Source organism: Fringilla coelebs, assembly GCF_963513975.1.
Source record: "Fringilla coelebs genome assembly, chromosome: 3".
Lineage (NCBI taxonomy): Eukaryota > Metazoa > Chordata > Aves > Passeriformes > Fringillidae > Fringilla > Fringilla coelebs.
Window position 1 is genome coordinate 33,411,793 of NC_140030.1, and position 21,441 is coordinate 33,433,233.

A 21,441-nucleotide genomic window follows, 5' to 3' on the forward strand; every position below is an offset into this window, starting at 1 on the left:
CACATCCCATGGCAAATAGAAAGAAGCTACCCTTTAATCAAAGTGGGGTAAACGACCTTGAAATTACAGCAGGGTAACTGCATTCACACCCATCACTACCTTGGAGTAGCAGGTGTGCTGTAAATCTGCTCTGCAGTTATTTACTCCTTTAGCTACTCCAAAGTGACTGAGTCAGCCAGCATTTTGGCTTGGTTAAGGGTAGTGGCATTTGTCCAAGAAGGAAGGGTAGATCCCCATCCCTCTTCCCCGTGCCACACTACGCAAATACGCAGTTATGCAAATGCAAAAAGCATCATTACAAAGGCTGGAAGAATCAGAAGACACAGCAGATAAGAAACTTAATGGTCACATGCATTTGAGCTCAGCAGACAGTTTTTCACAATTCTACATTCTGCTCAAAAAATCCACAGTAGTGCTGATTAGGGATGAACCACCTTCCAGCTGAACCAACTCCAGCATTAGGAATTATTTTTTAATGCAACAGACTATATCCAAAACTCTCTTTCCTAGGACCTGCTTTCTGGGTTTAGATTTTTTTTTTTAAAATAGAAACAAGACAAACCTGAGAACCAGAATATGTGACCTGCTTGCATATTATAAACAGTCAATGGATGATTGAGATACAAAAATCTATTAAACATGTCACTCACTTTATACTCACAGTCCCGTGTACTCTTTCTGCACCAATGGTGCCACTTGCCAGATGTATGTCTGCTGCTACCTTTGGATATGTTTTTGACCAGAGCTGGGGGGAATGCATTTGGACAGTAACAATGCAGCTCTTGCAGTGATGGCCAAGGAACACAGTAATTCAGGATATAGTTTCTAATTCCACCTATCTTCTACTCATTGCATGCTAAGCAGCTCAAAATGTATCTCTTAGTAATCACATTATTCAGAAGGTGTGTAAGTCTTTCCCTATTATCTTCACAAAAGGAATGGTAAAAAGTGCTTTATGTAACATGTAAATGAAAATCCATCTAAAAATTTCTACTTATTTTAGCAGTTTTGACTTACAATGGTGGCCTGTCTATCAGCAATACTTTGCCTGCAAGTGTCTAACAAATGGAGTTTTGACAGGTATCAAGCAATAGCAACGTTCTCACGGTTTTATGTTTGCTGTATTTAGTACTTTTAAACCGAATTCTCTCTCCCAATAAAGTGATGGTTGGTCTGGTAGTTAGCATGACTACTCATGCACACAACATTTCTAAATGGAATTACATGCTGTTTTCTCTCCACCATAGCATTATCTTACCATTCTGAGTATCAGTCAGTGCCACAGATTTAATGCAGGTCATGGACAACAAGCAGCAGGCCTATTTTTACTGCTTGTTTTGACCAATATATTTGTTCATATTTACACATTCTTAAAATGTACTCTTGACTTGGCTCTACTAAAAGTACCACTCCAAAATTTCAGTTTACACTAAAATGATGACTTGATCAAAGGATACCACCAAAAATCCCTTTTACTCCCACAGGGAAACACACATGCTCCTGAATTAGTATTAACGGATATTTAGATTAGAGGACTCCATATTTCAGAAACCAGTTATTTAATGCTCAATATTGTTTTCAGCAGATGAAGAGGTAGGTATATTTCCACACAAGAAAAAATAATAAAACAAAAACCAAACTGTAACAGATACTCAATTAAATCAAGTAATGTCTGAAAAGTCAAACACTGTTCTGACAGCACATATTTTGTCTGAAGGTACTCTCCAAGGAGGAGAAGAAAAGTTGCACATTCTGATTAGATAATACGTCATAATTTGAAATTTAATAATTTTCTGGAAAGAAAGCACAAGTATTCAAATGCTACTTCCTTTCCCTCCCCCCCACCCCCCAAGAAATGTGGGTGCCAACAAAACTGCCTGTATCAATGGTAGTATTAACTTTTGGACTGCTAAACATGGAATCAACTGCAATTCTTCCTTACATTCACCAACACCAGCAGTCTACAAGTTTACACAGAGACCATATGCATGATAATTACATAATTACAATAGAAATTCAACTTTAGTGTTGTTCTTAAAACAATCTTCATAAATAATGAAAATATCTGTGTTCTAGCTCTTCAGTAACCTAAGGTTAATTGGTACAGATAATGTTTTTTTCTTCCTTTTATAAACCAAACTGGAGGTTCCTCACTGCCAACAATGGTTAAGGCCTGGATCAAGTTACTCTCCTTTTGCTTTTCCCTTTTTCTGCTTTTTTCCATTTTCCACCACCGCATTATTTTCTGGTTTGCTTACTCCATTTGCAACAGCACCATTTGCTATTTTGCCATTCTTTACAGGTTCCTTGGGCAGCTTATATGTCCGATAGTAGAAGTTACCAAACAGGAAAATGAAGGTGACAGCATAGAAAATGACACCCCAGTGCATCCATTTAGGGAAAGGACAATCAATATAAATAGACAAGGCTGTGTGGCCAATAGTCACATGGAACTGCACCTGAAAGACAGAAAATACAGAATCAAAAACGTCTGGATGTGTTCTGTAGGTCTGAGCACATCAGTTTATACCAATTCATTAAGTAAGGAAAGCAGCTGAACTGGGAGGTGGTAGGGAAGCTGTCACATTCATGAAGGCACATTTATGCTTGACCAGGAGCATCACATTTATTGCAGTATCTGGCATCAGTTTTCAGAAACAGGAAAATGAGAAGATAATAAGCAATCTGAATTTTCTCTACATTTTGAACGTGCTTTTGTTATTCACTTCGAAACAACCAGCAAGGAAGCATTAGACTTTAACTCACAAAACTCTCATCTATTCTGCATATGTTTTTTCAAAGTTGAATAAATGCTTCCATCTCCAGGAAGTATTCTAACTGAGGAGTGTCAGGCAGAGAACTTTTGGAAGGAGCAGCATCTGATCCAAAGCTCTGCAAATGCAAATCCATGCAGAGGCAACACCCTTTATCCCAAAAGGAGGTGAATCACTTACCAATTGCAATATGGTCAAATATCGTTTCCACCACAGGTATTTCTGAAATTTAGGGCCACAAGCTGCCAATCCATAATACATGTACATAATGACATGAATAAACGCATTCATCTGAGCTCCGAAAAAAGCTGTCCAGGAACAGAAGGGAAGACCATCATGTAATTTTGGAAAAGAAGATTATTTTCCAGTATTACTTGTACAATTATTTTTAATTGCAAAAATTACAAAGCACAGGACATGTCAGGATTCCATTTCCAAAACATTGAATAGTATAATAGAGACCTGGCTGTCAACATGTGCTGACACAAACAGATGTTAATGGAAGTAGTATGTCACATCTTCAATGTAACTACTTATGCCAAAGCTTTTTATAAGATTTTTGTTGAACAAACATAAGTGACATCTATTCCACATTAGTTGTTGTAGTGTAACTGCAACTGTTTTTCTGAAGGATTATTAAAAGCTTTTTTTGACAATGTAAAGTATAAAGTACCAGGCTCTGAATTTGAGTCTTTTAAACTGTCTTTAAATGCAAAAGTTCACTTCTCAGCAAGAAGTCAAGAAAGTCACATGGAAATCTGATTAAATAGGCTGAAAAAAGCCCATACAAAGCAAGACTTGACTCATGTTTATAAGAACTTTAAGGCATTGCCAGGTGAGTTTGTCTAAATTAATAATCTTTAGTTTCTTTATTTATGATTTAAAATATCTAGCATTCTTAAACATGTCAGTGTGTAGTATAACATTTTCCAGAATGATCCACGTTAGATGCATGTTGACAGTTTCATTTGCATTAAGATCTCTTTGCTTTGTCAAGATTAGCAGCCATTTAACAGAAACACCTTATATCTTGTTAAAGTATTCTTACACTGACAGAGAGGCTCAAAAATACTCTAAATGTATAAAATTAGGGCAACACAGACAATAGCTGCTGACATCCAACAGCTCAGATGCCCGTGTGGTCAGGACCCAGTTTTTGTAATAGGGTCTAGTTTATAATAGACCTGTCTATGTAAGCAGTGTGCTATCAACTAGAAAATAGAAGAACACAGACCTATCCACATTTATGCAGTGGTGCAACATATATGCAGAAAAGCAACTGCTGCTTTTCTTTTTGCAGGCCTCTAGGAACTAAGAGGCAGTGCTAGAACACAAAACTTTAAAGAAATTTGGAAATAGTTGTAACTGTTGTATTAAAAACTGCAGATTTTTAACATGAAAATTCTGACAAGGCAACAAGGGAGTGGGCCTTTTGGGATATCCAGGGAATTTCTAAGCAAGACTACAAGTAACCATCCAGTCTCCAATAATCTTATTTTATAGGTGCAGTTGCAAATAAAGATCATTAAACATCTGGTTGAGTACCTGCTTCCTGCATATTATGTGAGGGAAATTAAAAGGCAGTCAAGAGACACGAAATTCACATATTTTGTCCTTGCAATGTAAGTGGCCACTCAGTACTAAATATCTATAGTAAATGGGAGCATAAACCACCCATGCATTAAGTGTTAGTGTGGCTCAAAAAAACCAAAACAACAAACCCAAAATATTAGTATGGTATTTTGTGTTCACTATATGGTATTTTCAGTGTTGCAAGCCTCCAAAGCACACTTCAAAGGAAACAGGGCATTTTCCCTGTACCCTCAGCTCTGCAGAGCTTTCAATTTGAGACAAGGCTAAACAACAGGAGCAAGAGTACAGTGTAGGCAATGAAGGGTGTGGCAAGTAAAAAAAAACAAAAATAAAATTATTTGATGGAGGCTTTAGAAAAGAAGCAAGGGGGAAAAAGGCTGATAATGAATCTAGACTTGTGTCATTATGAATAGGCTTTAAAAGTGAATTGACAGATTTATTGGCTCACCTCCTAGGGAAGGTTTCAGAATTTTATACGTGCCTCTTAATAAAAATAAAAGCAAACCTCAAACTCATATACAATGCCAAAATAGCATCTCCATTTTCTTCATTAAATTTGCACACAGAATGTGGCCCACAATTAGATTTTGCAGCTCTCTGTATCTGCAAAAATTAAAGTTAAGCAAGACGCATACATCTTTCTGTTTCCCACAGATACAGATACTTTCGAAGGCAGAACTTCAGGCTTGCAATTGATGCCCATGAGGAAAAGAAAAGAAGTTTTGCAATTCATTAGATTATTGCCCTGCTATCTTTTCCTCCCCCATGTTTCCCACAGAAGGAGACTGGATGCATTAATAAACAGTTTTGTATATTATTAAGTCAAGTCTATAAAGTTTTCTTCTATTGCTCCCAAACAATAATAATTCTCCCTCCTGCCCAGTCAAAAGCATGTGAGAGGAAGGGAACTCACCTTGTCCACCTGCAACCCACTTAATACCAATCCACCACAAGGTGAACATGGTGAAATGGTGATAGACATGAAGGAAACTAATTTGGTTAAATTTCTTCCTCAGGATGAAGAATACTGTATCCAAATACTCAATTCCTTTAGAGACATAATACCACCATAAAGCAGCAGCTATCTGCAATGAAAAACAGAGACTATGTAAGTTTGAGTGATTCCAAGCTGAATGGAATAACGTTCTCACCAGCTAGCTACTGTAAGAGGAGGATCCTGCTGCCTTCCCTAAATCTTGGTTAAATGTTGAGGTGCTGGCAAACATCTGACAGCATGAGAACAACAAAAAAATACTCCTTTCATCTGTTCTGGACATGGAAGAAAATTATGGAAGAAGGCTATTCTGAGCCTGTTGCTCACAAATCACATCTGTAAAAAAAAAAAAGAGCTGATATAGTTAAAAGCTTTGCCATATCTGAACAGTTTACCAGTAAAGCACAGGATGTTTGTGTCCTCATTCTCTCCTAAGCTTTGCAGAAGAAGTCTGCCACAGGGCTTCCCCCTCTAATGAGGCAACACTTTGATGTGGTCAGAACAATGAGGCAGAAACATGATGATAAAATGAAGTTGCAAAGGTGAAACCTTCAGTACCACAGGCATATGGGTGGAAAGATATCAAAAAAAGTTAGATGCAGCACAGATTTCATATTCCTTACAGCAATATTCCCTCAGCTTCTCCTGGCCTGCTCAGTAACTCCCTCTCTAAAGCAGCTTTCCCCCAGTGGCTCTCTGCTATTCAGGGAGTAGAAAAAAAGAGACCACAGGAGCCATACAAACTGAACAGATATCATCCATCTACCCAACAGGGAAGTGCTACACACCCAAAATTCTTTTTCTCATCCGCCCATCACAGCGCATCTTGCCCAGGATGCAACATAAACAGGGCTTCCTGCTGAAATTAGGATATTGTCAGAGCAAGTAAAGCCCAGAAGCTCTGTGTAGCAATATGCTAATGCTATGATATGGGAGTATGGTGGTGGTAGGGACTCCCTCCCAGATCCCAAAACATAGCAACAAGTCTCGTTTTGGCATTGTAAGTCATCCAGCTTGTTATGCAAGGGTGGGACCAGATGGTGACTCACACAGAGAGTGGAAAAAAAAAAAAAGAGTTGGAATAGGTACCACCAGCAAGGAGAGCAGGCAATGTCACAACACACTATTTGTAAGAAGCTGGCCTTGTCTTTCAGGACTCAGTTGATGGTAAATCAGACTTTCTTAACTTAATATGGCGTGAAATAACCTCACCACCCCCACAGTGCGCAGGGAAGACAGAAGAAAAAATAGCTAACACAGAGTACCTTCCTTTCCCAACTCCACACATGCTTCTTGGTGAGATAAGGGGAATCAGAAAGAGCTGTGGAGAGCAATGCTATGGCCCTGCACTGTGTTTTCCTCCACTTCTCCAAAGCAGTGGGAAAGGACAACATCTCATCTCTCTACAGATTAAGTTTGCCATAGCTATAATTGGTCTGGTGAACAGTTTAGGAGAAATTACAGCAGAAGCAAAAAATGCAGCACAGAAGAAGAGTGCTGCATATCTGCATTGCAGGCTCTGCAGTTTCCCAGAGGGACTGCACATCTCACTGATGCCAAACTGCAGCCTTCTATGTATCCATTAATGAACACCCTTCTCTCTCTCTGGATGTGATTTAGCCCACTTCACATCTTGGGAAGAGGAGACAGATTTTTTCACTTTTATATGAAGAGATATTAATATCTAAAGCTGGAGAGAGGCTTAATGACAGAAAAGTGACTCCCACAGATCTTGGAGTTCCCAGACACACAGGCAAGCTGCAAGAATCATTTATATATATATATATGTATGTATGTATATATTGCTCAATACCCAGTACTGCCTCTGGGACAGGTAGTCAGGTATTTAATAACACCCACATCAAGGTTTGTCTCACACCCAATGGCTTAGCATAACAGTCCAGCATCTCTTACAGGTCTTTGCTAAAGTTGCTTCTCTTACATAAATTAAGATAAGCATCTTTTCATTTCATAAGTTAACAATAAACACTTTGGACTGTATAGCCATAAAATGACAATCCAGCACTGCAATACTTTAGCTCTTTTGAGAGCCTCTCTTCAAAGAAACTTTTAGAGAACCAGGAGGTCAGTCACAAGCAAACCACCATAAAATCTTTTATAAAGTAAATGGACATTTTTGTTAATGAAATAAGGGAACAATAAGTCAAATATCCAATAAGTAAATAGCCAATTTACTGTGACACAGAGCAAAATATAAAAATCCTACGAAAATACTTCTGTCTTATACCCAAAGTGCCACAAGTTCAGTATATGTTCTTGGACAAGTCACATAACACATCTCATTACTCTTCTTTTGAATTGCACCTAGGAGAGAAAGCAATTGCCCTTCCTGGGTAAAAATAATCTGAGCTTTAGACAAAAATGCTTCCCATCACTTAAGAAACACAACAGGACTCTTTGAAGGATTATACCTGCTGATTTTGTGTTCCTGTCGATTTTTTTGCCTGTTAGCTTCTTTGCTCTCATACTATCATCAAATTTTCTACCATTTACTCTCAAACCTGATAGGTTTTGTGTACTGATGATCTATTTCAGTACTTCCAGTGACTTCTACAGATGTTTTCATCATTAGCTTATAGAAAAAAATGAAACAAATGTCAAGCCATTTGCCTGAGGCCATACATAATATCAGTGAAAAAGGGCAGAAACAGAGAACAATACACTGATATGTAAGCCATGTCAGGAGCAGATGGCTACTATTAAATTTCTTTTGCAAAGCATCAAAAATCATGACCTAACCTTTAGCTTTTGGACACTGCATGCAAAAAAGATTTAGTTGAAAAGAAAAGGAGTCATGCATTATAAAGGCACATCCTTGTGGTGAACAATACTAGTCACAACTATCTATTTTCTGGTGATTTTCATATGTACCAATGTAAGTCTGTTAAAACACCAGATGGCACAGAAAGATTACATTACAGCCAGGATTAAGGGGGTCAACAAGAGGTCCAATCCCATGCCCTCTGCCTGCTGCAGGGTTTTTGACTGGAGGGCTGTTTTATTACAGGACTGTTTCTGCAGCATTTTTCCTCATTTTGCATTGGAGACATTTATCCATTAAGGGGTGTGAAGTTACAGCAACGTGAAAAATTGAAATAGCTTTTCTAGTGTATTTTCATTTATAGAATTTTGTTTACAGAACTTGTGAAGTCAAGTTTACTGAAGTTTACAGTTTATTATGTCTTTTTCATAAGAGGAAACCCCTCAAGCTCCAGACACAAATACTAACAATGCAGATTACAATTATAATAGAGAAAACAACCATTGCTTGGCTTCATGATTACAATCATCACACTTAAAACAAGAACCAATTCACACAGCCCCATATTCCCAATTCTTCAGAAATGCTAATAAAATAGATGAACTTTGACCTGGTAAACAAGCACACACAAACATAAGCAGATGGGGGAATGACTACTGAGAGACACCAGCATACATTAAGTTAGACAGTGTTACGAAATCATTCACTTCAAATATTGAAGCTCCCAAAGGAGCATAGATTTAACATCGCCCTTTGCATTTATTATTTTGACTCTTAAGCTATAAGGAAAAAAGTTTTCCCAAGTTACATCTGTAGATCTCTCTAAATACTTTCTTAGAGGTTTTCTACCCCCTTTTCTTTCCTGTCTACTTTGAACATTTTATTTTTTTTCATAACAAAACCACTCAACTTCCCACCAGCAGTCAGTAAGGTGGCTGCCTACTACATACATCAGGTAAGTCCTTCACAAAGGAATTTATTTCAGCAAATGTTTCATCAACTGGGGAATTTAATTTTCATCCCTGCTTGCTCCAGTTGTCCATTGTTTCTTGTAGAACAGTCAAGGGAGCCCGAATGAGATTAACATGTGTAGGTAGGTGCAAAACAGTAAACAGGAGGACCAGCTTCTTCACATATTGTGTAAACTATCTACACAATTAACCATCAGTGAAAGCCAGAAGGTCAATATAAAGTTGAAGAAAAATACATGGGAAAATATCCCCCTAAAAACTGGAAAACCAAAGAGGCTATGTCTGACTTAAGAGGTCTCTGAGCCACAGGTTGCTGAGCTGCTAAACTGTACAGGGGAAGTGGCACCAAATGTCCTTACTTTGCTCCCTTAAAATCACTGGCTTACTGTCTTGATACATGATGTGGGTTGGAGAGGCAGAAAAGGACATTCTCTGGTATCCAGGATAGCCAAACTTTTTTTTTTTTGGAGAACTGTTTTCTGGGAGCTCTGTGTAGTCTCTTGAATGACAAAGGATGGTTTCTTGACCCCTTGTTATGATAAAGAGCTTTACACAAAGGAGGCCACTCAATGTGATGGCAATATCACAGTGGCACATTGCCAAAAATCCAGAAATGGGGGCCCTAGCAAGGCTCCTATGCTGCCATTTACACCACTATATACAATTAGTTTCATGTTTCTCAACATTTGCTCCAAATTTCAAAGCCCCAAACTAAAGTCATATATGAAGCTCTGCTTTTCAGAGCATGTTCCATAATGCCTTCTGGGCTCAGTGCTGTTTCCATGTGAGCTAGTCCCAGCCTTCTTTATCTGAGCAACACAGGATTTATTTACTCACTCCCTTACAAATATGGTCATTGCATTTTGTAATTGATTCTACTGTTGCAGTGCAGCGTTTCTCTGCAGAGCAAACCTGGTGCCAATAAATGCTAGACATTTAGTATCTAGATCTATTAAAAGGACATGAGAGATGTGCTAAAATGCTTATCAACTCTATACTCAAAACTGCAAAAACATTTTAAAATTGCTTTTGCAGGTTTGTGTTATGAAAGATGATGGTGAACGAAATCTTGAGGAGGTTTGGATTTTTTATTTTTTTTGGTCTGACAGTGTCAAAAACCAGCATACCTCCTAAATCCAGAGCATGACATACTGTAAAGCAGGACAGAAATGTACCCCAGGATCCTCAGTTCGACAATTTTCTACTTGCAACTTATTTACCTAAATTGAGAATTCATTCAAAAGAACTACCAGAAAATGATCAAGATAAGAATGTTGACTGATAGCATACTATACACTTGCTGCAGCAACTTGAGAGGGCTCCATTTTCCCTCCTTCCTCAACTCCCTCAGCTGCAATTTGAACATGCTACAACTTAAAACTTCAGGGATAAATTTTATGCAAATCCACAAAAACAGCAAATAAATTTATAAAATTTAAAAAAAAAAGAAAAAAAGTCAGGAAGTCAAAAGAGTAAATATTGCTAGAGCAATCCTTCCTATCTGGACATGTTATATGGCCTAAATACATTCTTCAGGTCATTTTGCCTTTATTTCATTGTATAATAATGCTGTACTTGTCATAACAAACAAAATGGATGATAGTTCTTTTGAGCAGGTCTGATCTCTCACAAACAAGTGCACCTACAAGTGAGGCTATGAAACAGACTACTGCTTGTATTGAGCTGGTATAAAAATTATTTCAATATATACCACACCAGTCCTCAATGTCACTCAGCTAAATACAAGGGCATTCTATTTTGCTAATCTATTAAAAACTCCAAACCTGTTGAGCATTTGCTATACACTGCTAGATCTTGTTTTTCCACAAAATTTTTAACAGACTCATTCTAGTGACTGACATAGTGAGAGCACTGTATTGGCAAAGGGGAAAGATTGGCAATAATGCCAATAAAAATCCACACACACAGAGCTGTTCTGCAATATCAGCCATTATAAACAAGGTGTAAGACTCAAACCTTTTGCTCCCACTACCACCCCAGCCACATGCACAAGCTTTCACTAACACTGTCCATGAGCAGCCACCTCACAGACAAACATTTTTCAAACTACCATAAACATGACGCATTTTCACTGCATTTTCAGGAACATGTCCTAATCTGTACATGAAACTTGCAAGAACGGCTGAGAGATTCTCCAGTGTCAGCTCTGCTGGAAGATAAGGTTTAGTATGTGAGCTAATCAACAGCATTACGAAAATGAACAAGGATCTGCACTTGCTTTTAATTTGGATGTTTTCCAAAACCCAGATATTTGAAATCTAAGATTATACAATGAAATGTACTGATAATACATTTACCAAATGCCAGCAAGGCCTCATAAAGCCAAACATGGCTAAGGAGACAAAGAGTTGCCACACCAGTATGGGTGAAGTGCAACCACAAGATAAGATGACAAATCTCACTTGCTTTGATCTGCCTAGGACACACCACCTTTACTGCGGTTACCCTGGCAGTAGCAAAGGATGGGAAGCAAAGGATGTACACAAAGTTTACCCTGGATGGTACAACTGTGGATGAAGCCAAGGATGGTATCTTTAAGACTCCCCTTACTTGCAGCAGTCAGATGCAAGTTAGCACAACTATGCTGATGCATTTTGATTAAACCTGCCGCGTAGGATGCAGTCAAACCTGAAGTGGCCTGTGAGGATGTAACGGGATACAGCCATTGCTGACAGCAGCAGTGGAAACACTGTTTTCAGAAAAGGCTTAAACCATCATGGTAGTGCTGTACATTACACACATTCATATAGGCATACAAAAAAGAAATACTCACCCTAACTTCATAAACATTATCTGAATAATCCACAGTCTGGCAGACGTAGCTGTACCCTCGAGCTCTTGATGACAAGAACAACTGAAAATATTAAAGTCACACATGAGGGGAAATACAATACATAAAGCACATTTATAACAATTATCAGCAAATTTCTTGCTACGTCAAACTTACCAGAACAGAAATACTTAAAATATTCTTAATCCTGAGAAAATTATTGAAGAAAGCAAATATTTAGTTCTAACAACCTATTGCTACAGATTATTTATTTTTTCCTTAAAAATTATAAAGAAAGTACTCATTTTTCCCTGCATGTATCTGCCCAGATAATTAGAGCCTTGTACAATAAATTCCAGTATGACCTTAAGCTATTGGGACACTAATATTCTTTCTGATGGCTCTAGCTTCAGAAACAGAAAATACCTAATTGCTTTCACTACAATTGACAGAAATGCTATTCCCAGTATGGATTCAAGAGAACACTATCCAAGAGACAGGGATTGGATAATTTGGATCTACAATTCTTAGCACAGTATAACAATCAAAATCCAGAACACACCCTCCCCCCCCAAACTTTGAACAGCCAAAGCTGAATACCCACTAAACACAGTGTGGAAAAAAGGATGGAGAAAAATTCCCCATTTTGTGCCAACAAAAATGGCCTAAAGCAGTTGAAGTGCTTCTGTAGGGCCTCTCCTAACTAAGCACGTTGTAAAAACCTGGACAGAAGATAACACTGACATTTGAACAAGTTCCCTTTGGAAAAAAGTACACTGGTCTAGAGTTGTACAAAGTTCAAGTAACACTTAGCTTGACATTCATAAATGTTATGATCCAAGAACTTTTAAAACCAAGTAATCCCTCTATTAAGGATCAAAGAAAGACAGCAATGGAGCAGACATAAATTGGGGTGATAGAAAAAGATTTCAAAAAACCTGCCATGGACAGGCACTGACTACTCTTATACCACTAACCTGACTTCCATCTTATTTATAACATACAGAACCTTGTGAACCTCTGGACTTGTCTGCTGCACGTGTGTTAAAGGAGGTAAATGAAAGAACTGTCCATGGAAATTATCCTAGAAAAGAAACAGAACTACTTCTGCATCATCTAATTCCATTTAAAAACTATTGTAACTAACTGGAACTCCAGTGTGGTCCCACATGGGCAAAGCACATCCAGTACTAATAGGGAAGAGCAGGGAAAGTTTAATTTGCACTGTTACAGAAACCAACCCATCTCTACTGTGACCTAATGGATAACTCAACCAAGGTTCCCTTGGGAAAAGGCAGTAAATTGACTTCACCAGACTGCCCTGAAGTAGAATAAGAAATTCAGGATTCTGAGGCAAAATAGAGTCTATTCCATTGTGACTTCTGCATGTTCTAAGCAAAATTTGCTTCAAATTTGGACCTGAATTTGAATTCAGCATATGAGTCTTGCACTGTGCTTTATGATTTACTATTTAACATAAGCTGCCACAGACAAATAAAAGAGCTTGCCATCAGGATCGTTATTTAAATAACTTTTAAAGGCGTTTCACATTCAAATTCTGTTCTTAGCAATGTCTGGAAACTTTACAATCACTCACAAAATACAAACAGTATTGTTTTATAACAATTACATTAAAACTCGTGTGAATTACAATAGTGGCACAGTGGTATTGTAAACTTTGGAAGCAGAAATTGCCTTGTAACAGGGAACCACTGAAACTTGAACACCTTCCTGCTATCAGTCTCTACAATCAAGAAAAGACACTTGGTGGAAGTGCTGGATCCATTGCCTTAACATCCATTGAATAACAACCTACCACTAGGAGAAAGGAAGAAATTAGAACCTCTGTCTATAAGTTATGAGCTTTCAGCATATCAACAACAAATATGTATTTCCAGTCCCACTCAGTTTTATGTTAATTTTCTGTGACTTGGAAATGCTACAAACCCATATCCTGTAAGGGACATAGGTATGAAAATTATTTGACTGCAAGTTTGGTATAATCCAGCTTATGGATGAAACAAACAAGTTTAAAAGAATATGTGAGAAAGACAGGCATTGCAGTAACACTGCAGAACTAATTTCAGGAGTTTCAGTTTTAACCTGCCAAGATGATTGGATTTAATCTCTTCCTTCAACAATGCTTTCATGTCAGCATTAAATTCTTTTGTACCTGTCACACTACTTAGTTGAATAGTCCAAGAAAACAGTTTACACAAGATGATGACTAAGGTGTGATGGTTAAATTTTACTAAACCATGTCTTAAAGAGAGGCTGAAATAATTTTATGATTAATGATTTTATGCTAGGAGCTCTGGGAAAGGGTCAAATTGCAGATCATCATCAGATATGCCATTTTTTCCTGGCAAAAGTACAGAACAGACCAGACAGCTCTGCAATGCTGTAATTTTAACTGCTCTGTTCATTTGCTTACTTCTGGAAACAGATTTTGAAAATCTATGATCAGAGGTCTTCCAGGAAAACAGCTTCTGATCCACACGAGCAGTCACAGCAGCATGGACCCAGCTATTCTGGGCCATATTCTGTACAGCTGTCCTTGAATAACAATTATCAAACTGTTAAGTGATCCCAGTTAGCTACTGCTACACAGCTGATCCACTGCAGGGTTACTATTCATTCCCTATGTCCAGAAAATCCAAGAAAGGAAAAATGCAGCAACACTGAAATTTATCACATGTAACACACTCAGAACATTGCAAACCAAATATTAGAAGTCTGTATCTTTTTATTTTTATTTAAAGGTATAGTTCACCTCATCTTTGTTCTTAAAGATAACTTCCAGTACTTTTCCTCACTACAGACAATGGATATCTGAATTTCTAAATATTATAAACACATTGACAGAGTAAACAGCTCAATTTCTAAAAAGATACGTTCTGATACCCTTAGGGATTATTAAGATGAAAAAAAAAAAGCATCAGTTACAGGTGTTAAATTTACAGATTTTAGTCTCTCCAGTATTTAGACTAACATAAATCTAAGAAGACTTGGAATACCTCAAAAATTCTCTCTATAGACTCATCTAGTGTAATTATTCTCAAACAGAAACTACCTATTTATAGAAATACCTCAAAGGCAAACCCGTCTTTAAAAGTCTGTGCAAAACATTCCCTCTGAACAGACATCAAGAATATGCAACACCGTTTTCATTTCGACATCCTCAAACCTCAGTAAGAATTCCCTCTTGCAAGAGGGCATACACACCTCTTTGAAAATGAAGAAGTTGAGCAGAACCATGCCAAAGTTGTAAACAACCAACAGGAAGCGTAGCTGGAAGGGCTCTCTCGTCTTCATCCATTTGGGGCCCAGCCAGACAGTGAGGAGATAAATAGTGCTGATGGTCAGCGTTGGGAATGGAGACTGCATCAAGGGCCAGTCATCAACACGCTTGTCTGGGGGAGTCAAGCACACAGAAGGAGTCAGCAAGCTCTGAGTGAAATATATTCCATCATCACTTTAAGCCTTGAATTTGGTAAGTATTATTTTCTCCTGGAATAGCTGCATCAGATAGTAGAAACAAAATGCACTCATTCTTTCTAGGAAGGTTAAAGAAAATAGTTTTTTAGAAAAAAACCCCACTATATCACATTACCTCACAGAGACATTCATTGTCATTCAAGCTCTGTTGTCCAGTTCTACAATCCAAAACAATAAAGCAAACAGAATCACATGAGCCCAAACACAAATCAACCCACTAATCCCCCAATGAATTTTGCTTATGAGGAATAATGACTTTCAAGACCACTGCAAATGAAAGATACACAAATTTGGCAAAATACTGATAAAACCAGTATCTTTTATTAGTTTAAAATTAGGCACTAGATAGTCTCCTAGAAAGGTCATACAGGTTGTATGATGATAACCTTTGCTACTTGATGTAGGTCAGTCTCATGTTTCAGACAGAATACCAGCAGTGCCACCAAAAAACAACCACATAAAAGAGTTCTAAAGGGATGGTTCTAGTCAATCTGTGCTGGGAAACAGAGGTTTTATTTACAGTCTCCTTCAGTCACCCACAGGATCCAGTCACATTACACACATTTCAGAGCTGAGAATATGCTACATCAAGTTCCAGATTAGTATGACAGAAGCAGTGTTAGCTTGAAGAACCAGTGACACCTAGGATGAGAGGACAGCTCTGCTAGGGGAGGGAAGCGAGACTGCAGTGACACCTCCTTACTTAGTGCCTGTGCTGTCCCATGTGTCACATGTCCCCCCCTGCCCTGAAGGCTAACATCAAGTTGCAGCAGGAGATAAAACTTCATAACTCTCAGAACATCAGATACTGCACAGCTCTATGACACTAACTGGATTACTTTCCAGATGCTCAGGCCAGTTACAGTTCCCATGGAAATCACAGCACAGGGCTCCTTGGGAAGCTCAAACATCTGAAACACCTGCCTTCAGTCAAGTGTGGGTAAACTCACAAAGGCAGCTGCCAGGGATTTACCTAGAGGACAAGTTTATTTAGAGAACTGTAAGTCAAAGACCATGAAAAATCATAAACCATAAATTAAATTTAAAAAATCATATACCATAAATTAATTTTGATCTCAGGCATATAACCAGCAAATTAGAAAACCCTTCTTATCAAGAAAATGAGGAAAGTACAGAACACTGCTATCATTACTTCTCCCACACTTCTTTCTTGTTTCCTGTGTTGCATTTAAGGCCATAAATTAGAACCTAATTTTGGGCACAAATTTCATGAGGCCCTCTATTTCTAATAAACAACAAGTACTGTGATCTAGGGAAAGAGGGCATGCAGAACACAGATTATTCTTACTTCCAGATGATTTAATAATAATCAAGCTGCACATTCCAAGATGCTAGGAGGCCTAAAAAGAAATGGAAAAGCAGAAAGAGAAACCTAACTACTTCCATTATGGCTGCTAATACCAGAAGAGAAAATTTATCCTAACGCATGGAAACTTCAAGGAAGAACACTGGTGCTGCTAGAATGATGGGATTCAGCCATGTGGCCACAGAAACCAAAAGAAGCCAAGGGAAAGATCGGGCAAGGACTACAGGGAGGAGTGTAAAAAAATCAGCTGTAGAAACACAGGCAATAAAAGAGGACCTGAACAGAGTGAGAGAAGACAGTTACCACTTAACTTTTCATCAAGCTCCTGAAACCACACAGAATATCACCTACCAAAGCTGAAATCACTACTGCATTGCAATTATTACACTCTTATATTCTTTACAAATTCATTCCTTCTTTAATGATTGCTCTACTAATCTGAATTTAAAACCCAAAGATAACACACACACAAAACCAACCCCCCCAAAAAATGCACCAAAAAAAAAAAACCCAACAAAAAAACACACCAAAAAACCCCACCTCATCATCTAATCTACCTGGTACCAAGTAACAGGCAATGATTCATCATGAAACAAGAAGAAAGGTGTCAGTAAAGAGACAGCTCTGGGAATAGCCAGAGTGCCACGTTTTAATCAAATTCAGAACTCCCTTCACTGCACTGTACAGAGTTAAGAGCAGGTGAGGCAAGAGACCCAGTTGCTTTCCCAGGTTTCTTACAATAAGGAATATAAAGAGGATAAAGAGAAAAAGACACATTAGAGAATCTGTCTTCTAACACATGGTTTCATGGTAATCTTACACACCAAAGTGGCAATACAAAGAAATGTGAAAGAGGAAGATTTGAATTTTAGCCAGGAGGTAAAGGTTACCACCCACTGCTGAAAACAGGAAACCATGACCTGTTCCAGATTTCTTTTTGTGTCAGGAGACATAGATTTCTGCACTTCTAGATGGAAAAATGAGGATTCACCAGAGGGTGAAAGGAAAGACAAAGGGACAATTTATACTAAAACCCAGCTGCCAGTAGGCTTTGCCTCACACCTCATCAGTACTGTAAACAATTCTTCCACCTCCTTTCCACAAATACTATAAATTGAAGAACCTCACTGGAGAAAACCCAGAGATATATTATATTAACTCTGAAATGACACAAGAGCACCTGAGAAGCTGCCATTACTCTTCCATGCCACGGTCTCAGCCTATTCCTTTCCCTCTCCAAAGGGTTTTTGGACAGTGAGCCACCACATCTCAGAGGTCTTGAATTATTTACTGGAAAAACATATATTACTGATACAAATCTCGTAACACACTGCCCAGGGTATCCAACATTGCCTTTTTGGGGGCCTGATCTCTCCTAGGACAAGTAATTACAAACACAAAATGCTTCTATGACAGGGAACTGGTCAGAAATTCAGTTCTGGCATCCTGGCCAAAACAGTAGAGCAGTCTATTCTACTGGGCTGACTATGAACACCACCTTATGTTTATTTTAAGGGCATCTAGGAGCTGCTGCATATGATTATTTTTAACTAGTACTGTGGCATCAGAAAACATGACACCTGAACTTTTTCATCACAGCCTCTCTCCTGGACAATGCAAAGTAACTTGTTGCCTCATAAGTCAACTCCATTCTTATTGCACAGCAGGTTATAAAAAACCAATTTAATTTCAGTTTACCTGGCAAGCCTGCTTGTTCATGTTCTACACAGAAAACCTGGAAAAGTGCAGACTCTTGCTCCAAACTTCTTTTCAGATGTTCTCTTTCAAGGATAATTTCACTATCTTAAGTCATCTGCTCAAGTGGCAAACATTCCAAGCTACTCCAACACCTTCCTCCTTCCCAGCCCCCAATCTGTTTTAGCAAAACCAGCATAATTTTGTGTCCTACTTACAAGCTGGTGCTGATGACCACAAAAGATTTCTGCAAATTACAGAGAACTGTGACAGCTTAAGGGGACGTACGAGTGCATTAAACCCTGCAGTATTTCACATGGAATAGGGGCATTTTTACCTCAAAGATGAAATAAGCTTGAAATAAAAAGGCCAGCTCCCTGAATTAAAAAAAATCCCTCCAACTGCTGTGAAGCAAAAAGACCAATGCCTTTACCTGATTAGAATTGACAGAGATTGACTGAATCTTTCAGGGGATTAATGCGTTTGTCTTTCAAATCCCAAGACCCAGATTCTAATTCCATCACAAATAAAGTGTCTGCTGTGGTGGCACAGCCTGTAGTACAGTGCTCTGCTGGTAAGGTGGGAAAAGTTTTACAACAAATACTTAGGGTTGCACTTGATAGCAAAAACGAATCTAGCCTAGACTAAGGCATCTACTAACGTGTTCTTGATAGAAAATGATTGTTATGTAAGGAAATAGTAGAAAATATGTTTGTACATAAGGCTTTCCTATCATTTTGTGTATATACATTCTGAAGTTACACCTTACAAAGACAAAAACCAGAAGAACTTACATTTATATATTTATATGTAAGTATATTTATTATTATTTTTATATATAAAAATAATTGAAATTGCCTGGAGGTACCTACCTTTGCAGGATGTAATTCTTTTTGTGGGGAAATTAACAAGAAATACACAAATAGGTACCTTTGATTTCTTCATTCAAAGCAAGAAGAGCAGGACCAGTGAAAAGGACTGAATATCCTGCCTGGCAATGTCCAAAGAGGACATAATTAACCTATACTGAAATATGGATGGAAAGTAAAGATGAATTTCAATAAGTAAGGCTGCAGTGAGGGTGTTCTAGCATTAAAAATCACAAGAAACTTTTGAGAGACCTACTGTAATTATTTTAATATGCAAGTATTTCTGTTAAACATGGTTCAGCATTTCCTTTCTGATAGAAGAGATTTTAGATGGTTCAATTTCCTACATTTTACTTAGCCTATGATCAATTTTTTTCTTTCCTCAAGAAAAACAAGCAAACAAATGCATAGCACAGTCCCTTTGACATTCACCTGGAAAAATCCCGAAACAGTACAATGCTGATTATCTTTGCTTTTAAAATCAGTTTTAGAGAAAATATTACATCACTAAAATATTTAAATACATAACTATTGCAATGCCCTGTGTTCATGATAGTTTCAAAAGAAATACTTGGGAAATCTTCAGTTTAACAACATATGCATTCCTCAGCTATAAGGTCGGTGCTCACTAATTTATCTGGAGAGACTTTCAAAGTTATTAATAGCTATTGATACTATTCTCAGCGCAAAGACACTTACAGTGCCAATCCAGCACATCCATCTGGCCGATTACATTTCTAAAGACACTGCAGAAATGACAGGGAGCATTTAAAAGTGCTTCTGGGAGAGCTCTCTGCAGATCACCTCTATTTGAACAAAAGTACTCTCAAAGCCAACCTGAAGTTTAAGAGAGATTTCCTTAAACAAGTCACATTTTGACTCCACAACAGAAGGAAGGCAAAGCAGTATTACCTAATTGGAGTACTGTTCCATGAACCACAGTGGTTTAATTATCTAAGAATTTCCCACATCTTGTTAGTTTCACTACCACTATAATTGAAACAATTACAAAATGAAAGCCTGTACCATATAAAACAAAAGGTGAGAAATATAACTTCACACACCTTAAAATGTTTACAAAGTTTTCACACAAGATGCCTTCAGTGTTTTAGTGCTTTAGTGATCCCCTCCTTCCCCCTTTTCTTTCTGGCTACAGATAAATATACAATATACTTCTCCCCAAGATTTTTATTAGAAATACTGGTTCAGTCATGTCAATATTTACAAGTGAATACAAGATTCCCTCTGGCTACACAACCACTGCAGACCAGATCCGTTGAAAGCAAACTTGAGTAAGCATGCAGCTGATTTGACCCTATGCTTTTAAACTAAACTGAGTAATACATCAGAATAATTTAAAAGTAGATTTACTGTTAGCAGTTTGTAGAAATTCCAAGAAAATAGCTCAGTCTCTGACTAACTAACACCTCAGAAAAACAACAGCTAAAGCTATAAAATTAGTCTTTAAAATAGTACATGACTACATGGGCTGCACAGTTTGAGACTGAAGACTGATAATGAAGCAGCACTGCAGAGTGAAAATTGAGAGGCCTCAAATTTTTGGATGGAAAATCTATAGAATTTAAAAATTTCTGTTCACTTACTATTATTTTAATAGAGCTGTTCATTTGGCACCAAATGAATTTTTCTCTTAGGTTGTCATTGCTTGAATCAACTTACCTGCTTTGCTATTGATTATTCACTGCACAAATTGCACTCTATTCCTCAATTAGTGGAATCAGAGAATCATTAAAGTTGGAAAAGACCTTCAGGATCATCTAGTCCATCCTATGACTGAACATCACCATGTCAATTAAACCATAGCCCCTAAATGCCATGTCCAGTCAGGTGTTTCTTGAACACCTCCAGGAATGGTGACTCCATCACTTCCTGGGGCAGCCTATTCCAACATCTAACCACTCCATCCAGTGAAGACACTTTTCCTGATGTCCAACCTGAACCTCCCCCTGCACAGCTTCGGGCCATTTCCTCTTGTCCTGTTGCTAACAATCTCAGTTTATAATGTTTCTTTAATGAGAAATCCCGAAATAGCAGATTGAAGGTACTGCACGAACTGAAATGATATCCCTACAGCCTCATCCGTGTTTCAGGCAAATGAAAAGTCCATGTCTTCTTCGGAGGGATTG

General features: G+C 38.0%; 1 protein-coding gene across 1 annotated transcript in view; it reads right to left on the reverse strand.

Annotated features, from left to right (window-relative positions):
- Window positions 1-1,867: 1,867 nt before the first annotated feature.
- ELOVL4 (ELOVL fatty acid elongase 4) overlaps window positions 1,868-21,441 on the reverse strand; it is a 33,136-nt gene continuing 13,562 nt past the window's right edge. The window contains exons 2-6 of the mRNA XM_084202752.1: window positions 15,131-15,318; window positions 11,909-11,989; window positions 5,281-5,452; window positions 2,955-3,082; window positions 1,868-2,459 (exon numbers count right to left, since the gene is read on the reverse strand). Of these exons, the coding sequence (XP_084058878.1) occupies window positions 2,184-2,459; window positions 2,955-3,082; window positions 5,281-5,452; window positions 11,909-11,989; window positions 15,131-15,318 (845 nt within the window). The 3' untranslated portion in view covers window positions 1,868-2,183. The remainder of the gene's footprint in view (window positions 2,460-2,954; window positions 3,083-5,280; window positions 5,453-11,908; window positions 11,990-15,130; window positions 15,319-21,441) is intronic.